Raw genomic sequence first — 25,959 nt, 5'->3', positions numbered from 1 at the left:
ATCACAGCAGAACGCAGCGAAGCGCCTTCGGCCCTTTGCAGTCAGCGTCTCGTCAACACGTCTCGTCTCCGCCCGTGGGCAAGGTCAGGCTCCGAATAGGAGTACACTTTCAAAGTACGTAGATACAGATCTAATTAATTAATGATTAACCCACTGCCGTGAAAGTTCTTTGAAAATATACATAAATACACGCATATGAATGTGTAGTCGACATGGACTCACGTTCCAATTGTAATGAAGCGCAATCATATGTACACACATACATATGCATGCATGTATGTACATATACGTTTGGGCCAATTTCTCGCTTGAGATGTGGGCTTAAAGTGCACCACCGCACCTCACCAATAATTCGTGCCAATAATATTGCTCTGGGGATCTCGTATGGGAGAAGGCGAAGGCTTGTGTTTCGAGTTCACTCTTTAATGTGGATGGTTGAGGGGTCAGCAACAGGAGGAGGGCTGAGACTGCGCGCCGACCCATATTTTGTATTTCGATTTCATTTCATTTACGAAAATAAAAATAAAAACTCGAAAAATCAGAAAGAAGGAAAAAAGGCAGAAAGCCAACAAGCAGCAGCAAAAGCAGCAGCCGCCGTAGCTCTCCGACAGCGCACTGTGCGATACTTAAGTGCGGGCAAATAAGTAAAAGATATGCCATAAAAGACAGCATACTCGTACTCGTATTACTCGTATGTGTATTTTGAAGATACTTTTTTTTGTGTTGTGTGTTTGGTTTGTGCCACTCTTCCCCCAACACCCCCCTCCCCCACACCCACCTCTCAGCTGTCTCCTCTCTGCACCGATCTTCGTTTTGTTTTGCTATGCTCTTTCTGGGAAGGGTAAAACGATTTTCACCATCATCTTTGATCACATTCAGATTTGGGAATATGCAAATTCCTGAGACTTATTGGAATCTGAAGATATTTCAACCATCATTTTGTGGCATTTATCAATTTCAATATCCAATATATTATTATTATTATGCCATAGGTAGTGTATCAATAGCTTCTCCCCATAGGTCATGTTTTCCCTCTCGGCTTTTATTGTTGGTGTTGACGTTGACTGCTGCTGGACTGCCGATTGCCGCTGCCGCTGCTGTTGCTGATGCTGCCTTTTGGACCGCTTCGATGTTAACTTGTTTAGTGTGGGCTGCAGTGGGAACTCTTTTGGCTTTTGTTTTGTCTGGCTTTAACTTTTATTACTATTATATTGTTATTGCGCTGTCTGCTGTACAACGGTAAAGGACACTCTGCGGTGTATTCATATGTAAATGTGCCTTCTTTTCCCTTTCGACTGCCGCTGCCACTGCCAGTGCCAGTGCCACTCAATTGAATTACATTTATGCATGTATGCTGCTGACTGTGCCTCTGCAACATCCACACATCCACTGTCCAGCCAGCAGCTGCACCTTTATCGCTCCCACTGGATCAAGGCGCTCATAGACGAGACTCGCGCCAGTCTTGGCTTTGGGATATTTTTAACTCTTCATTCGCACAGGCTTAATTCCTGTAGCAGCGGGGACTGCGGCTCTCCACTTAATGTCTACAAATAATCCAAATTGGGGCTTAGCCGCAGATACTCGAACAGAATGACATGGTGGGGGGGAGGAGACGAGATGCTCCCTCTGATCATCTGCAGCACTTGTGCATACGATCAGCGATGCATTGAGGTGAGAGGAATTCGCCAACTCCTTCTCCTTGCTGCTCCCCATATTCATCTACCACATTTCTAATGAAGCTGGAGCTGGGGCTGGGGCTGGGTGTCTGGCCTGCCAAAGTTCGACAAACAACGGTGAATGCAGGACAGGCAGCAGCAGGGATGCGTTGCAAAATTGGGGACTGAAAGTGGGAAAAATGGAAATGGGAAGGAGTCACAGTCGAAGTCCAAGTCGAATCAAGTGCCATTTGCTCAGTGGGACAAGTTGTAGGCAAATAATGACTATATTAAATAGCAGTTAGCAAACATCATTGCATTGCCCACAAGGCGTTGCATAGATCTGCCCAAAGGCACTTGGCACACGGCAGACAGGCAGAAGAAGACAGGCCAGTGGAAGAGTCCAGTGGACGAGGCTTCGCCTTCGGCTGAGCCTGGTGCCATTTGAACGCTGCTGGAAATGGCAGTAATGTGACCATTTAAGACCTCTTTCTGATGTCTTATGGAGTGAAAACGTCCTGCTGTGTGAAAACAAATTATAGGCATGTAATGTTGCATGTTACGACGCGACTCTCTGCGACAGCGCTTTCGAGCATCAATGGGACCGGTGGGGCACTGCACAGTAAGTTGGGGACCGGCAGGCGATGGCGATGGCTGAGACCCAGACCAAGACCCAAGACTTAGACTGAGACGGAGAGACTCTGAGGCTAAGCTGCCAGCCACACTCAAAAGTTAGCCCCGGTTGCAGGCCAGTTGGGGGATTTTGACTGGGTCTCTGGCTCTAGCTCCAGCTCTAACTTTAACTCTGACTTTATGCTGATGCTGGGACTGGGACTGATGCAGGGGTTCCGTCTTGTGTGTGTGTGTGTGTGTGTGCTGTGCTGGCTGGTCTAATGCTCTCTAACCGCTTATCAGATTTGTGAGGATTGCGCAAAAAACGATTTCTGTTTTATATTTTTCCCACTAGCGACCTCGGTGTCCGTCCTCCTCCTGCTGCTGCTGCTGCTGCTGTGTGTGTGTGTGCAGGTATACCCTTTGCCCGAATGCTAGAATGAATGCTCATATTCATAGCTCCAAAGGGGTTTCTAATTAAAGACTTTCCATCAACACACTAATTAAAATTAGATGTCAATGAATCTAGCTCGAATGTTCCCTCTACTCGTATGTTTTACCACTCCAAAAGGGCACAGAGAATTCGATGTGCAGCTAAACCATTTGCCGTCTTAAGTAATATACTTATTTCTTGTTTTCTTTCTGTCGTGTCTGTCTGTCTGTTTTGGATTTCCGAACAACGAATGTGATTGCGACGCCGCATTTAAACGAGCAGCGCCGGCAGTCCGCAGTTTTCCCGTTTCTGGAGCCATGAGGCTGTTGTGGCCGCCGTTGTTATATTGGCAAGACAGATTCAGATTGAGCTTAGACTCGAAAATAAAGTAATGAAAAGCAGCAGACTCCGACTCGTATTTCGATTCCGATTCCGACTCCTGGCCGCTCCGAACCATTTTGGTTTGTCACTCTGCCTTAACTTTTATTGCCTAGCTGTGGATCTGGGTCTGGGTCTGGGAACTGCGACTGTGCTCAGAAGTCGCTTCCCGATGCGAGGTGAGAAAGTTTGCAACTGTCGCTGGGAGAAGTGTGGTCTGATCTGGCGAGTCTGGGCAGCACCAATGTATATGTATAACGACGTCGTCTCTGCCAAAAGAGTTCAGCTGGACACGCCTTCCTCCGATCTCCGATCGTTTCTTCTCTCTTTGGCGATTCACATGTTGCTGCTGTGGCTGCTGGTGGTGTGTGGTGCCAGGTATGATGGGTCTCCCGGCGAACCCCCTTCCAGATGATGAATGCGGCAAGGCAATTTGAGTGATACTCACGACTTCGTCAGTAGTTAGCTGCAGCCACGCCCACTCCGCCCCAAAACGCTATCCATCTGCATCTTTGCATGCATTTAGTTCGAGCACCAAATTAAGCATTTCGGGAGGAGGACAGAGAGCGAGAGAGAGAGAGTGGGAAACAGGGAAACCGAAAATTAGGAAACGACGATTGTTGATCGAACTTTGATGGGAACACAACACAACTCTTTGCATATATACCATCATGGAAGACGGAGCTTACATAATGGAAATAAATCACAGCGAAATGAGAATAACTTTCATATTACGAGCATGTGAAATAGGAAATTAAATTCCGATCCGATGATGCCTAAAAAAGATACGAGCAGCATACCCAGGGAACCCTTTTTCGCTTACCAACAAAAAGAATTATGAAAGTTGTGCCTGGCTGTGCGTTCCTGCTGTTCCTGTGGCCCCGATCTCCAAACTCTCCAATCTCCAATCGGGGCGCTGAATCTGCTGATTGTCGGAAATGTATCCCCGCGAATCGATGTAACAATCGGGCGACTGTTCGGCTGTTGTTGTTGCGAGCTCAACTTTGACTCTTGACGGGGTCGGCACACGGCACTAAACTGCACTTTCATAACACAATTTATTGCTGTCTGCCGCTGATTCAAGGAACCAGATACAAACTACAAAATGCGCCTCATAAAAACTTAATTCGAGTCAAGTTCCGCTTCATTGTTCGCTCGGCCAGTCTGAGAAAGAGCCGAAAAACCTCCGAAAAAAAAACACATCTGCTGAAAGAGAAACCAACAACAAGAGGCAAACAAATTTAATATGTACTAATTGAATGTTGTGCACTGCAGATCCCTCCAACCTCCACCCTCCACTGCACACCACTCCTTCTCTGCCATTTGCATCTGCAATCGCTTCTACATTAAGTTTGTGGAGTTCGGAGTTCAGCTGAGTGAACTACGTATAGGGTCAGATGCTCGTGAAAGTAAACGCTCAGCTCTGGGTAAACCTGGGTACCCAATCGAAATTCGAAAATCAAAAGTGAAATGTCGACTTCGCTGACTCACTGACACAATTCGAGTCCAGTAAAATTCTTAATCGTTTTCTAAGTTAATGGTGAATGCATCTGGAATTACGCATCTCTCTCTCTCTCTCTCGTTCTATCCCTCTCTCTCTCTAAATCTATATATCAGTCTATCCATGCCCGGCTTTGCCTCGAGGTGTTGGTTACCTTTCTGTGGTTTCCACAGGTGCCTAGCACTTACCTTTTCGATTGAGGCTTGGCCAGTGCTACATGCCGTGAAATCTCCCCCTAGACTGCCAGTGTCGGGTATCTCCAAGTGCCTGTTCTGCCTGCTCAAAAACCCACCTGAATCTGAATCTGAACTTGAACTATGAGATACTATTTCAAGCTCAACTTAGTTAGCTAATAGTTGAAACTAACACGAAAGAAAGAGGAGACTTTTCCTATGGCATTCCATTTATTTATTCGATTTAACTTATTGTTGTTTGAGCCACTCTTGATTTCAATTTAAAGTCCAAGTTCACTCTACAAAGCTCTCTGTAGGTGCATCATGCGAACACATCTCCAGCCGTATTCAGAGGATTCAGGGGATCCCCCCTGCCATGCCGCTGTCATGCAAAGTGTTGGATGCAGGAGGTGTTGCTGATGGGCCGTTGAAACGCTGCGCAGATTAATCATAAAGTCCATAACAAAGAAGCATTTTGCATGCCCCAGCTGATGGTGGATCAATGGAACACGCGAACTTGCAGCATGCAGTCATGGGGGTATGCGGTAGAGGGCTGTCACTTGTCAGTCAAAGTGGCACAAGCGGAGGGCAGTCCAAAGCGGAGGCCTGCTTCAACTATGAAATAGTTACAACAAAAACAAGAAGAGAAAAAATAGGTGTTACCACGGGCGGGGAACGGCAGAGAGCCAGCATGAGGCATGGCGCGTTGTCAGGCTTAATTGTTATTATTATGGGTATGGGATATGGGCGATGGAGATGGAATTGGAATTGGAAGCGGCGGAGAGGCTTCTGCAGCTGACAGCAAAATGTTCGCAAAATGTCAAAACTTTTATGGTTTTTTAATGGTCCTCTCCACATACATAGATTTCGGTCGGAGTATGAATTTAATTGAATTTCTGTTTTCTTTATTTATGATTGCCGCCCTGCCCTGGCAATAAACTATTTATAATCAAGAGTCTTTTCTCTTCGGGGGGGGTGTTCGCATTTTGTTCATATCAAAGGAGGATTATTGTGTCCATAGGCGCAATCCCAGATATTAATTGTTTGCAAATGTAGAACGTCTTTTACAGGAGGTCTTACATCTCTCGGTTATATCTGAAAAGGGTCTTAAAATAGTGTTCCTGTTTTCTCATCTTGGGGGAATGTCTACCTTACATCTTGTTTATCTCAAAATGGGTCTCTGAATGCTAAATTCTGATTGCCGCCTGCTGACGTTTGTTTTGCCTGGCCGCCAGATCTTTATCTGTCGCTGGCTTATCTGATCTACGATGGTATTCCATGGGCAAACACTAGAAAAAGATATATGTACATATGCACATATATTTATTCAGAAGCTCTTCTTCGCTGTTATCTGGAAGTATGACAGTTATATGCTAAAGTCGGAACGATTTGCTTCCATCCAAATGTGATACTAACTCAAAAGCAGCTGTTGCCTGACCTTGAGTTGGTTCTAATTACCAGATACAGATACAGCTATAGCTACAGCTATAGATAGAAATGCATCTGCATCTGCAGCTGCTGTTGGGTGTAGACAAGTGCAACTTCAGCTGGATGAATGATAAGCGGGAGCTTTGTTTAGACATTTATATCTTGTTGGGTGTATTTATAGATGCGTATTCGCATCTATCCATCTATCTATGTACATATCTGTGTATCTGTGGAGCTGCATTCCTGAGTGATTACGCCGCAACAGAAACATTTATATGTGTCTCGAGAGATCTCAGCTAAAAAATGATTTACACAAAATTCAATGTACACACGAGTCCACGGGACACACACATCTACAGTCCGTTTCATGGCAAAATAGAATGGCTAGAACAGATTTTGAGAGATTTTGTGATATATTTTGGCTACGCACTGTACACGACACTGCAATTGTTTCGTCATGAGCATCTTTTACTCAAAACTGTATCTTCGCGCCAGAAAAAAAGTATTTTTGGTGAGCTTGCGGAATGATATTTTGGCGGCAGATGCGGGATTTCCTCCTCTATTATATGACATATTGATGATATACATATTTACATATATACATATGTATAGTCTGCATAATGATAATATTGTTCGATTGATAAACACTTATGGAGGAGACTGGCTACATCTGCGCACCACCTTCTCAATAAACGGAGGAGCGACCCAAAGTTATGTCAAAGCTTTTTGTTCGCTTAAAAAAAAAAAACGAGAAGGGACGTGTGAGACGCTTCTTACGCGTCACAACTTTTATACCCTGCACTCAGTACTACATCTGTACCTTAGCGGTTATTTGTCAAATTTTAAATTTTTCTCATCTTTCATCTACATCAACAACACTACTCACGCCAACACGCTCCTTTAGCTCGCCACCCTCCCCTAGAGCCGCACACTGCAGACTCAGGGCAGAGACGCGGCAGAGGCATAGACGAGTCTGCGCGAAGCAGAGTGTGAATGAGAAAATGTGCAAAAAACAAATATAAGCTGCGGGACGGGGTGGGCTTAGCCACTGGGAATTAATTTCTTCATTGTGGCTTAATAATGATCCAATCGGATCCCAATTTGGTGATCTGATAGATATGGTCATTCCGTACGAAATGGTTTTATCTTTTTCTTTTATCTTCAAAATTGTAGATTTGGGAGGTTTTCGCCCTTTTTCGGGGGCGGGGCTAATTTTTTAAATACACTGGTTTCAGTGTGAGCATATAGCAGTCTGGATGCAAAATTTGGTGGCTCTATCTCTTATAGTCTCTGAGAACTAGCCGACAAACAAGACGGACAGAAGGACAGACAGACATGGCTCAATCGACTCGGCTATTGATGCTGATCAAGAATATATATACTTTATGGGGTCGGAAAAGTTTCCTTCTGTGCGTTACATACAACCGTTATTCGCACAAATACAATATACCCTATTTACTCTTCGAGTACCGGGTATAAAGAAGGAACGACGACAAGGCTGTTTGGAGACGTCTCTGAGTAGTGCTTGCAACATGCTCTGCTGTTTGTTCAACATCAATTAAGCGTATAAGAAAGCCAGCAGCCAGCTGTGCTCAACGGACACAAAAAACGCTCAGCCTCAAAGAAAAAGTCTCTTCCTCTGAAACAAAGCCCCGCAAAGTAATGCAACCGAACCCCGAAACCAAAAGACAATGGGGATTGTAAAAACAAAAAGGAGAGAAAATAACTAAACATATTTAATGACAGCTAAAAGCGGGGGGGGGGGGGGGGTTGGAGGAAGAGTGTTATAAAGGGGAGCTAGAGTGGGGTTGCGGTGGGTTGGGGACTGGTCTGTCATGGTCATGGCTCTGCGGAGCTGTGCTAAAAATCCACATGCGTAACTCTCGGGGTCTACGTTTGAGGAAGAAATATCTATTGGAAATTGTTTCGATTCCCCTCTCTCATTACCCTTTATTGTAACGCACTGTACTCCCCGAACGCTTGGAGATGAGGAATGCGTCGCACTGTCTAAATATAGACGCGGGTTGTGCTTTACTTTTGAGGCACTGAACTTTGCCGCAAGCATACACTCGACCAAATCGGGACACACATGGGATTGCCTTTTGCATTTAAGTCCAGAGATTCTTTTATTGGCAGATCCTCCGATCGGCAGGACAATGCCGAAGCCACTTCACGGATGTATTAAATACGAAACGATACCAAGGCCAACGAAATACGAGATTTTCGCAATGAAAACGACTGTGAATGGCATCAATTGGAATAGGTGAAGGAATGCAATGTGGAATGAACGTTGTTATCATTAGCATGTATCTGTATTGCATGCTTTTGGGCGAACGCTTGCTGTACCCTGTAATCGTGTAAGCTTTGGGTTGCTTTGTTCTGCATGTCCATGTTGCATATTTAATATCTCTCTTAAGATCCATGTTTCCTTTGCCAGCCCCAATCTAACTGCCTCCTCTTGCGCTTTCAGGGTCAGAAATAGAGACCTAAGGACAGATCCCAACACTCCTTCGCCATTATCCGAAGAGGGTAACAACGCGATAAGGAGAAGGCCAAGAAACAGCCGCCTGAACTACTGCTGCTGCATGCGGCACTCGAGCCGCACTGTCGACAGTGAAATTAATAATCTCGAAGGAGAAGCCAGTACTGCTGGTAAGCACAATCTTTATCCTTACCCCCAATGAAGCCACAGCTACAGAATTGCCTCTCCCTCTTCCAGCTGATCAACAGGTAGCCCATCTTCCGCCACTGAAGCTTTCTAGTTCTTTGCCTGCCACACCGCAGCTGGGACAGCGGGGAGTGCGTGGGAGCGGCTACAAGAAGTTGTCATGGAATGAGGAGCAGCCCCGCCAACCGAAGACATCGACAATGATCACTCATTGGCAGGAGTCCAGGGTCAGGCCACAGCTCTCCTATCAGCACCTCAATAACAACAACAACAACGATCATGAGGAGGAGTACGATCCCATTGCCAAATACTTTGCCCAGACGCCGAAACAGCAGCAGCAGCAGCAACAGCTGCAAGAGCAAAAGCTGTTGGCGGCAAAAAGCTCACGGATTTTGTGCGAGAATTGCTGCGGAGAGAGGCATCAACAAGTTGGCAGCGCCATGGATCGACACGGTCTGCCGCTGCCCCAGGGGTTGCCGTTGGGGGACTGCGATTCAGTGTCCGATTTGTCGTCGTTCCGCTTTGTCTTCCACGGGGATGAGGTCGATTCCAAGAGGCGTGTGTTAGTCGATGTCGATGCTCATAATCGTAATAATGAACATAATGATGATGATCATAATGATGATGTTGATGACGATGACGTTGCCCGTCGGCCGGTTATAGAAATAGAAAATCGGGAGCCAAGTACATCAGCTACAAAATCGGAAAAGTCAACACCAACAGCAGCAAAAGCAAAAACAGCGGGAGACGCGTCATCGCCAGTGTTGTCCCTGTCATCTGAAATCAGCGACGAGTCAGCGGCAATTTGTTGTTATACAATTGACAAAAAACTGTCACAGCAGCAGCAGCAGAAACATCCCACAGCACATCAGTGGAATCCCTCTCAGACACTGCAGCACTACAACTCCTCGGCGACAGTTAGCTATCGGAACTATCACCAGCCAGAGCCAGGACCAGGACCAGAGCCAAGGTGTCCTCCGCCTGTGCCGCCCAAGCCACGCGTCTGCCAGGAGTCGAACAACAGCAGCGATGAGCCCGCTCTGAAGACACGCCGCTTGGTCTGTACGCCACGCATTTATCCTTCGACAAGGTCGCCACACGGCAGTAGCTGCTACTGCTGCATTCGCAAGGGCTTTCCGCCTTATGCCTTCGAGGGGAACAACAACAACAACTACAACTGCAAGTTCGGTTCGAGTGGAGGAACGCCGCGATCGCTGGTCTACGATCGTCACGGACGTCTGACCTTCGACTCTGAACCGGAAGTGGCAGTGGAAAGAGAGCAGAGCCGCCGGGCCACCGGTGTGCGCCACAAGTCGCTGAGTGTATCTCGATTGCATACGCCCGGAGATCATCCCAACCCGCAGCAGTACAGAGAACTCAAAGTTGTGTCCGATCCGTATCCAGATCCCTCGCGAGTGACCACAGAACAAAGTGCCAGAACTCATCCAGTGAACCCATCTACCCAACAGGACCACAATCCACACGAGGTCCCATACAAGTCGAACCATTTACTCCTTCCCTGCAGTTGTAATCCCCATTTGGACTATCTATGCTCTTCATTCAACAAGGAGAACGGGGTAAGTTCCTAATATAGATGGTAAATAGGAGTGAGAAGATTGAAGATCGGATATGAGTCATTAAATTGGTAGATAAACAAATGTTGGTACATTTATACATAGATATACCATATTCTTTAACATCGATGGCCAACAATTCATCAGCGAAACTGTCAGTGAGTGCAATTTTCGGCGATAAACCTTTTGTTTTGATCAACTTTTATTGATCCCATAAATCATATATGACCGATTCACGTTCAATTGAGCAAAAAGATCGATCCGACAGAGAACGAATAGAATCGGATAGATGAGACCGATGATGTCTTGGTACCACCTGAAACGAAACGCACGTTTCGGAGAGACCGCGAGAGAATTACGGATTAACGGTTGCATTTGTGTTCGTTCAAAGAAATGGAGAGAGAGAGAGTATTGTTCGGAAGAGATTTCTGTGTTGGTATTGCTCTACTTTTGTGTTATTTGTGTGAATCTTTTAATGTGTACACTGGAAAAAAATCATTGTGAAGAGTATGAGTTGCGTTGAGTATAAGTTCCCCATAGTTGCTGTTGGCGCTAATCTTCCATTATTTTATTAAGATATTCCTACAGATGAGATTTGATTAAGTTCGATACTTTCTATACTTTTTATTCTCTGAGTGGATTGTAAGTTTGTCTGTCCGTGCCGCTCATTCATTCTTCCCAGTCGTAGCCAACGATCTCTTTTATGTTCTGTATATTCTATCTATACATAATCGTATAGATACATATATCCAAATACATATACATAGATATATGTACATGTGGAATACGTACATTTATTCTTTCGAGAGTTCTGTTGTTTATACTAAAAATATCACTGTATGCGAATGTATACAAGATTCTGCTTTATATATAGAGTGACACCATATAGAACTGTTGGCTGCTCTATGACTTGTCTTACATTGTGTGTGCATGGTTCTGCTCCGTTCTACTCCTCTCCTCTTCCGATCTTTGGGGGAGGTTCTCTGGGCTGTATTGCTGGGATCTCTCTATGGTGTGGTATGTGTGTCATTGTGCAGTGAATTTAATGACGGCAGGGTAGGGAAGGCAACTAGAATGCATACAGTGGCCCATCCTCTATCTTTGATCCCATGGCATGTCATTAGGAATGCTGATTATGGCTAACTATATTGATCCCACATTACACATACGCAGTCCGCGTTGACTCAATTTGTTCGCCTCTCTTCGCATTGTGTTGGGATTTGTTTGTTTTAACTTTCGTAAGGGTGTGTATGGATGGTGCGCATGGGGGAAGTACGCCCATAGATAGTCCATAAAAAGACACACACCCAGAGGGGGGAAGGTTGTTGGTGAATATTCGATGGTGAATAATGAACATTTAACTCATATAATTCCTTCAGCACACAATGGAGAAACGACATAACACCCTGGACAGGATACAGCGCCTGGGATTCGGGCGCAAGTCCTTGCCAGCTGCTTCCGCCAACGCCAACGCCTCTGGCTCATCCTCATCTTCCGGAGCAGCAGTTGGAGGCCCGGAAAAGCAGCGCAAGACTTCAGATCGTTCGGAGCGCCTCAAGGAGCTAACGGAGCTGCTGAGAGGCACCGGGGGAAGCAGCTCCAGAGCCTCATCCACGCCCACACCTCCGCCGCCACCACCGCCAGTGCCGCCGCCACGAAAGCCGCGTGGCACCTACCTGGAGCGCCAGGACACGGGCGCCAGTCAGACATCCGAAAGCAGCAGCGATGTCAACGTAAGGGGAGCCAGCAGCGGGGGCGGCCTGAGCACGGCCGCCCGCCTCTTTGCCTCCCTTAAACCCAACACAAGTCTCTCCAACCTGGAGGCCTTCATGTTGAGCAACCGTGAGAAGTCCAAGTCCCCGCCTCCACCGACGCAGCATCAGCAGCAGCAGCAGAATCAGCAGCAGCAGCAGCGTGCTGTGGGGAGATGCGTAGATGCCTCAACACGAAGCAGTAGCGAGAGTACGCCGCAAGCATCGAGACCGGAGCTGCGGACCGTGATCGGTTCGTATGCGCCAAAGGGAATTCCGTTTCGCTCCGTTTCGTTCTCGCAAATCGACTGCAAGTCCACGCTGAGCGCCCTGAGGGATCGCCTGAGGCGTGAAAAAGCAATCGAAGAGCCCAGCCCCAGTCCGACGCATTCCAGAGAGAGGGAGGAGGGTCCGGGCTGGGTGCACATTCCTCTGAAGAAGACAGAGCTGAGCATCAACCTGAATTACGGGCAGGAGAAGTCGCTGGACCACGACTCCATCCAGGAGGAGGACATTTTCAGCACAGAGGTCTCTGGCAGCAGTTCGGGCATCCTGTACCCAGCACCGGCCACCGCCAGCAGCGTGATAGCCGCCCATGCCACCATGGAATCCCTGACAGACACAATTCAGTCGGAGAGCGACTGCCTCATCAGGGAGGAGATTGCTACCATCATTGTGCAGCCCATGGAGGTCACCCCGCCCGCCTCCACAGGCGGCAGTGCCCCAAATCTGGCCACGCTGATGGAGGAGCAGCTGCCACTAGAGTCTCCACCAGACAACTTCCTGCAGACGGCCACCACCTGCGAAATTCCCGTGCCAGTGTACGAGTGCGCTGCACAAGAGTGGCTGGAGACGCCCGCCCAGGAGTGGGTGGAAGTAGTTCCGGAGACAATTCAGCCTCCAGTTTCGCACGCTGCCTGCAAGGTGTCCCAAACAGAGTCGACGCTGACCACCGCCGTGAGGAGTGACCTGGTGCCCACAATATCGGTGAGCCGCTCCTCGGAGGAGGGCGATGGAGTGGTCAGGATAGACGATGCCCCTCAAGTAGAGCTTGCGACAACCGCCAGGAACACGTCGGCAGAGGAGCCGCAGCATTGCAAGCAGTACAGCCACAATGACCTGGATCTGTCCAGCCCCGAACTTCGCAGCTCTCTGGAGACCGTAGCCACTCCCCGGCACAGCACGGACGAGCGCCAGAGGCGGCATTTGGACAACTCCACCAAACGGAAAGGCATGTATATAGACAACGCCGACTGGCAGGCAACGGCACCGGCAGAGGCAGTCGCCCATCGCGGATTAGCAGTAGACATCGGTGTGACCAACCTCAATGCCATTAAGCCCGAGTCCCCGGAGGCCCACTCCTCGCAGATCTACATTAGCAGCCCCATCAGCGCATATTCCTTCGAACTTAACACGCCCGAGCTGGAGAAGGGTGCCCCATCCTGGGGTCCATCCAGCGGGTCGAGCGAAAAAACGCGATTGCTAAGCAACTTTAGCTGCCATAGCAGCGAGGAGAAGGACGACGCCTCCAGCAAGAGTCTCAGCTTCCTACGGACCGACTCCACATCTGACAACGAGTGCGACCGTATCGCCAGGGATCGCATCACTTCCAGTCCCACGCCCTCCTCCGGTGACAACGACTACAAGCGATTCTCGAAGCGCCCTCTGCGCGGTCCCTACGGTCAGATGCTCGAAGCGGAGATGAAGAAGCCCAACCGGATGCACTTCGAGGAGATCCTCGAGGAGCTGCGTGAAACAGACAGGTAAAGGAGTGAGCAGTCCCCCAGCTGCTGGATGAGACTAACCTCTGCTTTCTGCTCTTTTAGCTTGCATCTGCGAGGAGCTGCTGGTGTTTCGGCTCCAGTGGGTGCTTCAAGTGGCAGCCCCCGCCCTAATATTCCGCAGTATTCCAACTCGATGCGGGTACGAAAGACGAGCACGTATCTTCCTGTGCCGTCGCATACCCGGGCCGCGTCCACGCCATCGCAGCTGGAACACACCAGCAAGGGCATAGCCTCCGCTGCCCCGATCTCCGCATCCGCCAAGAACCTAGGCGAAGCGGAGTTGGTGCACCATATGAAGCGAGCCGCCTCCGAGGCGCCGGCCCCCAAGACGCACCACAGCAAACGTAGCCTGTCCATGAGCACGGAGCGGCCCAGCCAGCACCATCATCACGCCCATGGTCACAGTCATGGTCACGGACATAGTCATCATCATACAGCCAAAAGGAGCCTGGACGCCAATGTCAGTGCCAAAACGAAGACTGCCCCTGCTGCTGCAGCGGCCGGTCCAACGCTGGACTTGAAGCCAACGCCCGCTCTGTTGGCGGAACTTTTGAAGGGATCCAGCGAAAATATGCTCTCCGAGCAGCGCCAGAAAACAATTGCGGTGAGTTTGAGAACATCATTTATTGGGGAATTTTTTCTAGGTGATTTGTTATTCCCAAGCATTCCAGTTTCAGAAGACCATAATTACTCACTGCTCGTCTGCTTCTTTCAATTACTCTATTAAGTAGACTACTGTTATTTAAGCGGCCTGTCAATCCCAAATACGTGATTCTGAACATGTCTGAACATGTATGCATACATCGCTTTCTCTTTTCTCTATTATCTTTCCCATTCTTGCTGCTTTCCAGTGCCAACGCAGTTTCCGCCGTTCGATCACTGTTGTTTTCTTGCCGATTTGCTGTAAACACACACACATACATTGACGCACATTCGGCAGTGCTTTTGTTTTCCTTTCAAAATGGAAGTGCATAGCGTGGCGGCGTGGGTGTGAGCAGAGATAGAGCAGAGCAGCGACAGTGGCAGCAACGCCAGCAGAGGAGGCAATGTGAATTCTAGTGCGCATGCGTCAGGAATAGAAAACAACAACGGTGGGCATTGGAAATGTGTGTTAGTGTGTTAGGAGAATTCCGTTCCAGGCACAGTGGTTGTGGAGCAGACTATTTTTACAGCAATCGCAGCCAAGTGGCATTAAGCGATGACTGAACTAAAGTAGTTTCCAACTATTAGATTAGTCATACCCACTATACATACATATGTAAATACATACATACATATCTATATATAAACATATGCAATTGACGCTGTTGAAAGTTTTGAGTGTTGACGCATTTTGAAAATACTTTAGTATAGACAACAACCGACTCTCCTAATCAGACACTTGTCGCATGCAAATATAACACAATTCCCTGGAATCGCTCTCTTCTGTCGTGCACCTGGCCTGGCCTCTCTCGGTGCGCGCGTAAAGTATGTTCGATGGGAGGTAAAGCTGGTATCTGTTAGCTCTCTCTTAGTGCGGCTGTCGCTCTGAGAGCACAGCACCTTCTGTTTAATGTACCTTACTCTGGTCATTCCAACGGTGTACCACCAACAGCTGAGTGTGGCGCTGGTTTGGAGGGGAACGGAACGGAACATAACTATGTTTATGGGCTGCTGGCTTCCTGCTGCCGCGCTGCACCGTTCACATCGATAATTAATGTTTGGCTACACAAATCCAAGTTTTACTACGAAACTCTTTTTTTTCTCTCCAACCAGACTCTCTCTCACACACTCTCTCTGATGTGTGTGTGTGTGTGTGTGTGTGTGTGGGTGGCAGGGCGGCTGCTGCTCTTGCTGCTGGTTTTTCAGTGTTGCTTGGAATATGAAAAATGGAAATTAAGTGTGTATATGGCACAATGGAATGTTTTCAGCGAGTCGAGTAGTCGAGTCGAGTGGCGGCGCGCACTCCTGTTCGCTGTCCATACAAACCATACACCCATTGTTCTCTGCTCTCTCCCGCGCAGTAGCAGCATAAGCACAATCAGCCGACCGCCGAAACGTTCGTCCACTGTGTGCTGTGCGCGTTTAAATTCTTATTTGCTTTTCTACGACAATTGTGTGGCGAAATTATTCATGTTTCGTTTGTTAGTTTATTTTGTGGCAGCAAAAAATCCAATGGCGCACGAAAAATAATCAAAACGGAACACGAATTTCAACTAAAAAGAGTACAAAATACAGAGTCAATACAGAGACGTTTTTGCATACATACTCGTATGTAGTGGTGCGTGGGAACATAAATCTCTGGAGACATCCATCAAACCATCGAGAAAAAAACGCGTGTTGTTCAGCCAAATAAATGAAAGCAAGATGGAAAATCAAAATCAAAATGAAAAGCAAAAGAAAATTCACTTTTCATTTTCATACGAATTAAATTTTCTTCTCTTTTTGCTGTATATCCGAGAGTTTGTCTGTGCCTGTGTGCGTGTGTGTATCTGTGTACCTGACTGCACAAGGCCAACCTCTTGTTGCGCCGCATTACGGCAATCCCCATTCTACACATTGTGTGTATGTGAATGTGAATGTGTAGGTGTGTATCTGTGAGTGCAAATATAAACTCTCAAAACTTATCCCACTGTAATGGAACCGCACTCTCAGCAGGAGGGAGTAGAGTGGTGGTTGGAGGTGAAGTGGAGTGTATGGATGTGGAGATTAAAGAAAGGAAAGAGAGAATCAATTACCTGTCTCCCATCCCCCATCCGTATGTGTTTGCGTGTGTGTATCAGTCTGTGAACTGTAAAATGGAATCTGTGAAACATATGTGTGTGTGTGGGGGAGTAGGGCAGTAACTGCAATGCCACTGTTTCCTAACTGCGCACAAATGTATGCTGCTCCACTGTCTCCTCCCAGTAGATATCACAAGTGGGAGATTACTGTTTTACATACATTTGTACATATGTATTTACATATGTGTAATCAATCAATTCCGCTGCTAACGTAACTGTGATTCACTAATCCAAAGCAGAACAGAACACAGTACAGAAAATAGCACTTAATATACTCCTAAGCTGTGACTGGCACCAAGTGCACCTGGCCCACGCCTTCCCTTTTCCCAGATGGTCCTCTTGTTGTTGTTGTTGTGTCATTATTGGCCTTCACTTAGACCTACTCATACATGAGGAGCACATGCACAACAACAACAGAAACAACAACAACAAAAACACGGTCAGTGTCATTTATCAAACCACACAAAAGCAGACACACACAGAGACCAAGGGCCATGAGGCATGGACAGGCGCAGTATCCAGCACGAAGGAAGGCTGGCCTGGCCTGGGCTCAAGGCTGAGTGAGTGACTTGTGGGGCCTTGTGTGACTCTTTCCACCACCAATTCGTCTGGCAGTCTGACAGTCTGGCAGTCTGGGACGTAGGCAAGTGGGTTCTCTCGTTCTCCCACTCGACGGCTACGCAGTCGAGGAGCAATGCTGCTTCCTGCGTGGGGATGCTGCATGTGGTGTGGTGTGGTGTGGCTAGTTGCACTCGCTGCGGCAGCAGCAGCAGTGCAATGAATCCACGCAGCTAGAGCAGACGTGTGATGACCGGTTGCTTGTGGTGTCGCCTCCTCCTTTTATTACCAAAAAAAAAACACTCAGAATGCAGCAGCAAAATTAGCAGTGAGTGGCAGTGAAAACAGAAGAAGAAACAGTTCGGTGAACGATCGAACGAACGAACCACTCGGAACATTCAATTAAACACATTCCCGAGAATGTCGCACAACCGCGAGAATCTTCGTCTCAGTCTGTTGGATCTCCAAGCTACCCTGACCGCTCCCTCGAACTCTGTGGCCGCCGCCGCACTGTTGCCTCAAAGCCAGTCGCAGCTAGCTCAGACCGGCGGCTCCCAGGGCAACTCCCACAGCAACAGCAATAGCAGCCTGAACATCAGCCTCAGCAACAGCAGCAGCGTCTCCCAGGCCGTCTCCATGGCCACCACAACGGTGGCTCGCCTCAGCAAGGCGGGATTTGGAACTGGTGCTGGTGGGGGCGGAGGAGCAGGCTTTCATAGCGACAAAGGCGACAGGCTCAAGAAAATGACTTCGATTACCTGTTCCGACTCGGAGGATGACTCCGAGCGGCGGGCACAGTTCGATATGAGTAGTAAATGGAATCTGGGCGGCTATGAAGGTGTAAGTCTGGTCGCGATTAACCAATAACCAATAACCAGTCCTTGCATCTCTCAATCGCATTCCCCGCGAAAGAAGAAACTCTAAAAAATAATCCCTGTTTCCGTATCATTTGCATTGCAGGACACTCGCACATATGTTGTCCAAGAGATCTACCGCAACGAGCAGTCCTACGTGGAGTCTCTGCAGACTGTTGTTCTGAAGTATCTGAAAGTGCTCAAGGCACCCGAGCACGCCGGCATGATTGACACCCGCACCGTGGACGAGATCTTCTTCATGGTCCCGGACATTCTCGAGATACACGAAAAGTTCTTGGCAGATCTCAAGCATCGCTTGGATGACTGGGATGTTCAGCAGAAAGTGGGCGATGCCTTTATGGATACGGTAAGGATATCTCGTAGATAGTTTAACTTCAACTCTCACCCATATCCGTACAATTACATGCAGTTCTCGAAGCTGGAGGTCCTTGAGGTCTACACATCATTTGTGAACAACTGCAATCGGGCCAAGAACGCCATTCGCTCCATGAAACACCAGCGACCATCGTTCGCCAAGTTCCTGGAGTCCACCTCCCGCGAGCACAAGGGAAAACTCACCCTCGACAATCTGCTAATCAAGCCAGTGCAAAAGTTTCCCAAGTAAGATATCTCATGAAGCAGGTTTCCCTAAGAGATCTCCCTCTCTAATGCTGTTCTAGTTACGAGCTTCTGTTCCAGCGACTGATTAAGCACACGGATCACGATCATCCCGATCAGAAGCACCTGCAGGACGTGTTGAAGCTAGTCCACGACATTCTGGTGCACATCAACTGCAAGGAGCGCGAGATCATGGAGAACGGGCAGCGCGAGGCGACTCTGCGCGAGCTGGAGGGCGTGATCGAGGGTATTACCGATCTGACAGCGCCCGAGCGGCAGTTCCTTCTGTTCGATCTCGTTTCGATGCCTTCGGGTGCGGGGGCGCGCAAGGACCGGGGCTTCTTCCTGTTCAACGACCTGCTCGTCCTCACCAGCATAAAGAAACGAAGCGGCACCATCCGCAAGCCCAGCAGCAGCATCTGCCCGGGAACGGTTGCTACCACGCTGGAGACCAACAAGTACAAATGTCTCACCAAAATCTCACTGGACTGTCTGGAGATTGTCAAGCGTGAGTTGACACTTCCACTCCATCCGCACTGACCACCAGCTGAGCAAGAAGTATTCTGACTTGCCAACACATTTCCTCCCACAGCCAAGGACGAGAACATCAAGCGAATCGTCAACGAAATCGAGAGCTTGGCCGACGACTGCGGCAAGCTGCAACAGATCAGCGACATCACCGCCTCCCTAAAGTATCCACACCAGTATCTCGAGGACGTTATCCGCGAGCTTCATCGCGACGTCCAGCGGCAGCTATCCGAGCGCCAGACGAACGACACCCAGCTCAATATGCTAGAACTGACAGTCAGTTCGCCGTAAGTGTCTCCCGGGGGACCTGAACCAGGCCAGTCTTTAATTGCTTTTCGATTCTCCGTAGAAATGGCAACCAGAAGCTGACGGTGGTCTTCAGTAAGACGGAGAAGCGCACGGCTTGGGAGGAGACCTTCATCGAGGCTAAGCAGAAGCTGGGTAAGCAATCCATCAAAGTATCTACCGAAGGGGGACACTGATTGGCGAAGCTCTTCTTCCAGCTGCCACTTTGGAGAGACATCCCATCCCCGAGTTCCTTACCTCCATACCAATACGAAAGACCCGCGCCGGACTGCAGTTCACATGTGCGGCGGCTACGCTGAGCGAGAACCGGGATGTTTGGGTGTGCAACAGCGACGGATATGTGGGCCAGGTGTGCATCATGTCGCTGCACCCAGAGCCGAACGTCACCAGCTGCAACGGCGTCTGCAATGCGCGCATCTTGTGCGTGGCCTCTGTGCCGGCATACAGTTCCTCTGCCTCGAGTCGCAACAGTAGTGGGGAGCAGCAAGCCCAGGAGGAGAAGGATAAGCCACGGAACAGCTCACAGCAGCCGCAGTCGCAGCCCAGTCAGAGCTACACTCAGCAGCTGCGGGACTACCGCAAGAGCATCTCCCCCAGCTTCCAGAGCGGCTCCTCCTCAACGGCCACGCCCACTCCCGAGAAGAAAAAGACACCCACGCCCACGCCGGTGGCTGTCGACGGTGTCGTAACGGTGGCTGCCAGCAACAGTGATACTCAGCTGGATCTGAATCTGAGCTCCAGCGACGATGAGACGGAAGCAGCCGCTGCCACCGCCTCCGCCTCAGCCTCCGCCTCGCTCAACGTTGCCAGCGCTAGCACAGGAGCTGGATCTGGATCTGGATCTGGAGCAATAGTGGAACGTGTGCCTAGTCCCGCCCCCTCACTGCAAGCCGGATATCATGGCCATCAGGTGAGACACTTGACTCGCATTTACACCTTGAGATTCATATACCTTATTCTGGATTCCTTCTGCAGGACTCGAATCCCGAGGAGGGCGAGGGCAATCAATCAACCATGTGGATCGGCACCGAAGACGGCTGCATCCACGTCTACAATAGCACTGACAATATTCGCATTAAGAAGAACCGCATCAAGATCGAGCACCATTCGGCCGTCTATTCTATTTTGTAAGTGTTTCAATGAATAATAGAATCAGCAGCGAAGATTACTGAGGTTACTTAATTGCCTTCTCTTTCAATGACTCGATAGGTATCTGGACAATCGTGTGTTTGTGTCGTTGGCAAATGGTGATATTTGTGTTTACCTGAGAGATGGAGGTAAGTCGGTTAATTCCAACTGCAAGCGAGTATTCATTGAATCTCTCTTTAGCCACATCGTGGAATACGTGCTCATCGCATTGCCTATCTATTGGCACCGTCACCAGTCCCGTGACCAAGTTGCTGAATGTCAACGGCAGGCTTTGGTGCTCCATTCAGGGCATCATTAAGGTCCTAGATGTGGAGACTTTGCAGGTCATTCATCAGATACAAATATCATCGGACTCGAAGCCAATCACAAACATGACAGTCGCCAGCAACTTTGTCTGGATATCCATCCAGAATTCGGCGCACATTAAATGTTTCCATTCCAATACGTAAGTTCTGATAAAATCAATACGGATGACCCATAAGTCTTGACCACTCTACTTATCCGAATAGCCACCAGCTAGTCACCGAAGTGAATCTCGCGCCGGCCGTGAACAAAATGCTCTCCAACTGCGACGAGATCATTAGGCAACACAAAGCCGCCTGCCTTCGTGTGACTTCGCTGTTGTGCTGCAAGGATCTCATCTGGATTGGCACCAGTGCGGGCGTCCTCCTGACCATACCAGCCCTGGGCTACGAGAAGGGCGCCGTCAACATTGTGCCCACCGGCATTCCCCACGGCCACACCGGCCATGTGCGATTCCTCACGTTTGTGGAGACCACCGGGCTGGAGGGGACAACAGGAGCCCGTGAGGCAAGTGGTTCCGCCAGCGATGAGTACACCAAGCAGGGGTGAGTGGAAAAATTCACTGGAGAAGCAGTAACGGAGAAACATTTGTTCAACTCTTTCAATTGCAGCTCCATAAAGCACTCCAAATCCAAGTCGGAGACGAACAACACATTGATCATTTCCGGCGGCGATGGCTACGAGGACTTCCGCAACTCGGGCGCCAATTCCCTCAGTGAGATCGCCGGCCGCGAGGACAGCACCAACCATTTACTGATATGGCAAATTTGAAGCAGAAGGCGTAAAAATCGCTGGAGGCTTTTGCTCTCGCGCTGGAAAAACAACAACTGAGCTCGAGGATCAGAGATCAGTTCGAGGCGCGTAGAGTAGAGTGCATACTGCAGCGGTTTTTATGACAACATTGATGAGATTTGCATAGAGAGAGAGAGAACAAGAGAGAGATCGATCTACAGCAGCTGCTAAGCTGGAAATTAGTAGAACTAGGGGACTGATTGATGCTCGAACCAATCCAACAACTGTGTATATTTGAAACTGAATAAGTAATTACGTTCAGCCTCTAATAAAAAACAGAGATTATGTATTATGTATAAACTATAAACTCCCTTGACTATCCACTGGATGAGTGCCAAAACAAGCAACTTTCAATGTACATAGAAATCGCACAGAACAGAGCAGGGCTAAGCAGAACCGATGAAGATGGAGGGGGAGGAGGCACAGGCACAGCTCCACAGCCAAGTACTATAGATATTTTTTTATTGATAATATGTACGAGTACTCGTATCTCGCAACTTGTATCTGTAGATCCTATTCAAGAGTTAAGCGTTCGTTCTAAGTTTGTTTTTGCAATTGAAATACAGGTCTAACGTGTAATGTGTAACGATAAACAATTATGCCTATCTATGCCTAAATTTAATGCAATAATAATCTACCTGAATGTAGAGTGTCACCATCAGATCATCCCTGCCCTGCCCCTAGAATTAAAGCGCTTTAATCGAATTTATAATCTACTTAGAGAAAAGAAATTACTCTCACGGGGTATGTGCATGTGCTTGTAAAAATCGTAACTCCCTATTTTACAGATAAACACATATACCATATACTAAATATATAAAAAAGAATATATTGACAAATGATATGATTAAATGGCGTTTATAAAGTTTATTGTGAAGCCTATATACATATATTTCATGCAAGTGAATTGAATTGAATTTTGAATCTGAAAATTGCAAATTTTAACCATACATACGAGTGATATTCAATAGTTTTTTTGCTACTCGTAGAGTTTTTTGGGCATGTAAAAATCGTAACACACACATACACACACACACATACACTTATGCATACTTGTATATTTTTCTCAATAATTGTATACTATTCGTAATTTGTAAAAGAAATCCCCACGCACCCATCAGCGCAGTACAGTGTTGAAGGGGGTTGTCGCGTCGCTCAATGGCCTAAATTGTAGCAAATTGTATTAATTTAAGTATGAATATATTTCCATGTTAGATCTGGTTGGTTATAAATAAATCATAAATCATTGTTCACTGCAGTATTTCAAGTGTATGCTAAGCAATTTCTATACCAGAACCACAACTACAGAGACCACAAAAACCACACTAAAAAAACCACGAACCACCACCACCGAGAACGGTTTCATCTGTTATTTGAGTGGAATGTAAGAAACCGCATCCTATGGAAATGCATTAAATGCATTCTATCATAATCAATGAACATCAATTGACAATTGTTATCCTACCTCTATACAAATACCAAGGTGTTAAAGATTTATATATATACATATATATATAATTATACTGAAGATTTTGATTGATCAAAAGAAAGTGCATATGTATGTGGAATCGGACACTAGAAGCATGAGATGAGTTAAATCAACACAATGAGCTGTAATAATAAAATGTAAAACAATAAATTCCTCTTTGCCAAGCTGCATTGTAAGGTTTAATAAAATATCTTGTAAATGTGTTAAAGAGTAAAATATATTTACATACTATACTGTACTATAAACCTATGAAATTCATAGACATGTATTAAGTGTTTGTATCACCTGTAATAAACTGAACTCTTTAAGCCCAAGGTTCTCGCTCTCTAACTCTCTTTTGGATTTTCTACTGCCAAAAGGGGAAGTCTCTCCCGGAAGTCCTAAATAGTAATGCCTGCTGTGGATTTCAGGAAATGGCTCTTGTTGTGACTCGCTTGTTTAGTATTCTGTTTTTTTTTTTGTCAGATCCTATTGAAAGTGCCACGGATCCTGAGTAATTTATAATTAATCACTTAATTGCTTTGGTTGGATTTTGTGGGTCTGTTTTTGGTACATTGATTCAGATGCGCGCATTTTTAATTATCGCATTCATTTGTACATATTAATTATAAATGGATTTATGCTGCAAATTCGCTTCTGCATTTAGTCTAACAGTGCAGTAGACGCCTACCGACCTACCTATTATCCAACCTGTGCATTTTAATTGGTTTACACAAATCTCTGTAATTTCGCATCGATGTTTCTGCATTAAATAATTCATTTTAATTAGTGTTTGTCAAAACCGAGCATGCCATCCGATTTGGATGACGATAATGCAGCAGAGGTGGCCATGTGGTGGGGAGGAGGACCAAGCACCAAGGAGCTACACTAGACTATTGATTGTTTGCTTACCTTTTGCGGCATCCCTCTCTCTCTCTCTCTCACTTTCTCTCCCTCCCTGCAAGTAAAATAAAATAAAGCAAATTATGCGAAAAACTCAATTATTTGGGTTGGGACTTTTAAAAACAGGCAAATAACAACAAAGGGGAAAAACTTTTGTCATAAGGCATTTACGTAAGTGCTGAGCACGGCATGGAGTTGAAGCAGGGGCACCAGCACCGGCACCAAAATGGAGCTTGAGTCCGTCGGTGGCGGATGCCGGAGGCAGGCTGGTCAGAGCCCAGCCTTTATGCCCCAAGTTCAGCTCCTGCTCTGCTCTGCCCTGGCCACATGTGTGTGTGAGTGTGTATGTGTGTGGCAACATGCTGCGTAAATTACATTACACGCGCCGTGCATAATACCCTTCCATATGCTCGGAATGTTCCGCCTTGCCACGTCCATTAAGGCGGCGGTGGCAGTCGCAGCATCCTCTGGGAAAAGTTCCAGCCAACCAGAAAAAGTTGCCAACTTTCGCTGAAACTTTTAGCCAACTTAAGGACTTACTGATTCGCTAGAGCATTTGGACTTCTGCTCTCCACCACGATTCCGATTCCGTGCCGTTTCCGACCTGCCTGCCGCGTCTGTCTGCACCGAAGGTCGTTGCTGGTCTTCGCTGTTTTAACTCCGCATAAGTTCTTAATAAATTGCATTATTGCATTTTAAACTTCATGTGGTATTATTTATGGCTGCCCCGGTTGGTGTTTCGCCAGCACGGGCACACAAACACACACACTCGTTATATCGAGAGGTTGTTGCAGGTTGAACAATTCCCAGATCATGTTGCTTGCTGCAGCGTGTGACTTTAATCAGAAGTGCTTACCGAATGCCAGCTGTCACCTGCCACCTGCCACATGCCACCTCCAGTGCCAAGGGGAATGGTCAGTGGGAATCGTTTTCATTTTTAAAGCCCAAATTTACTGAAACTTTCGCTGGATACAATTTCCAAATAGATTAGATCCCAGTTCGTACGAGTACGAGTACGAGTACGAGTCTGCTCCCATAAATCCCTGTATTTGTGTGTATCTATCTCCTCCTGCCTTTGTCCCATGCTACGCTTCCGGTCTTCCTCATAATATCCAATAATGTTTTTCAGTTTTTGTGCCTTTCCGTGGATTGTACGCATTTGATATTTGTGTGGCTTTTGCGGTTGCTGTGGAACGAGGAGTGGAACTGGAATTTAGAGCCATTTGTTTGTTGGCTTCCGCATCGAAAATTGCCATTTTCATTGCCATTCGAGGGCTGTGCGTATTGGCTGGCCAGTTGCTAAATTGATTAACCAATTAATGCCCAATTAATCGGCTAAACGGACAATGGCAGAGGGCAGGCACCAGAAAGTGTGTATAAAATGTGTCTGTTGGTACAGCCTCCATCTAGGATACAGTTTACGCTTATTGATTAAAAATTATTAATAGCTAGAGGCCCCTTTACAGGCGGTGCATTAGGGGCACAGCGGGTTCATTCACCTATCAATTAAAACCAAGTCGAGTTGGGGACAATGTCTGGGATGGGACATTGGGCTTCCATTTCCCCAGACTAATTATGCGGGCGAAATTAAAAGTTTATGACTTGGGAGAGAACACATGGTGCCAGGACATTTGGCGACAAATAGTCGTGTATCCTGCGACTTCCCCTCAAAACTGGGAATACAGAGTGCGGGATGCTGTTTATGGATGAGCGTGTGGATGTGTGCGTGTGTGCTTGTGCGTGTGGCATGCACCACAACAA

The 25,959-nt window shown here is 47.4% G+C and overlaps 1 protein-coding gene across 2 annotated transcripts; it reads left to right on the top strand.

The window, feature by feature from the left end:
• On the top strand, nt 1-23,080 carry LOC117590033 (rho guanine nucleotide exchange factor 17). Of its 2 annotated transcripts, XM_034282327.1 has the most exons (16): nt 1-114; nt 8,651-8,832; nt 8,900-10,425; nt 11,802-13,936; nt 14,000-14,561; nt 18,238-18,498; nt 18,562-18,752; nt 18,812-19,257; nt 19,342-19,564; nt 19,627-19,718; nt 19,781-20,493; nt 20,559-20,710; nt 20,793-20,860; nt 20,913-21,177; nt 21,242-21,580; nt 21,647-23,080. In XM_034282327.1, the coding sequence occupies exons 2-16, from the start codon at nt 8,766-8,768 to the stop codon at nt 21,804-21,806; spliced, it is 7,200 nt and encodes a 2,399-aa protein (XP_034138218.1). In that variant the 5' UTR covers nt 1-114; nt 8,651-8,765; the 3' UTR covers nt 21,807-23,080. The 2 variants fall into 2 exon arrangements, with proteins under 2 accessions (XP_034138218.1, XP_034138219.1); XM_034282328.1 differs by lacking the exons at nt 1-114; nt 8,651-8,832; nt 8,900-10,425; nt 11,802-13,936; nt 14,000-14,561 and adding an exon at nt 16,949-18,117.
• Nucleotides 23,081-25,959: the final 2,879 nt, after the last annotated feature.

The sequence above is a fragment of the Drosophila guanche genome, unplaced genomic scaffold (assembly GCF_900245975.1).
Source record: "Drosophila guanche unplaced genomic scaffold, DGUA_6, whole genome shotgun sequence".
Lineage (NCBI taxonomy): Eukaryota > Metazoa > Arthropoda > Insecta > Diptera > Drosophilidae > Drosophila > Drosophila guanche.
Note: the sequence above shows the minus strand (reverse complement) of the source record. Positions and strands in the feature narration are given on the sequence as shown.

What these genes read in the sequence shown, in the direction of transcription:
- LOC117590033 (XM_034282327.1), top strand. Translation starts at nt 8,766, where the DNA reads ATGCGGCACTCGAGCCGCACTGTCGACAGTGAAATTAATAATCTCGAA. An exon ending in AGCGCCAGAAAACAATTGCG is followed by an intron (nt 14,562 to 18,237) that starts GTGAGTTTGAGA and finishes TTTGCATTGCAG; the next exon opens with GACACTCGCACATATGTTGT. An exon ending in TCGGCCGTCTATTCTATTTT is followed by an intron (nt 20,711 to 20,792) that starts GTAAGTGTTTCA and finishes ATGACTCGATAG; the next exon opens with GTATCTGGACAATCGTGTGT.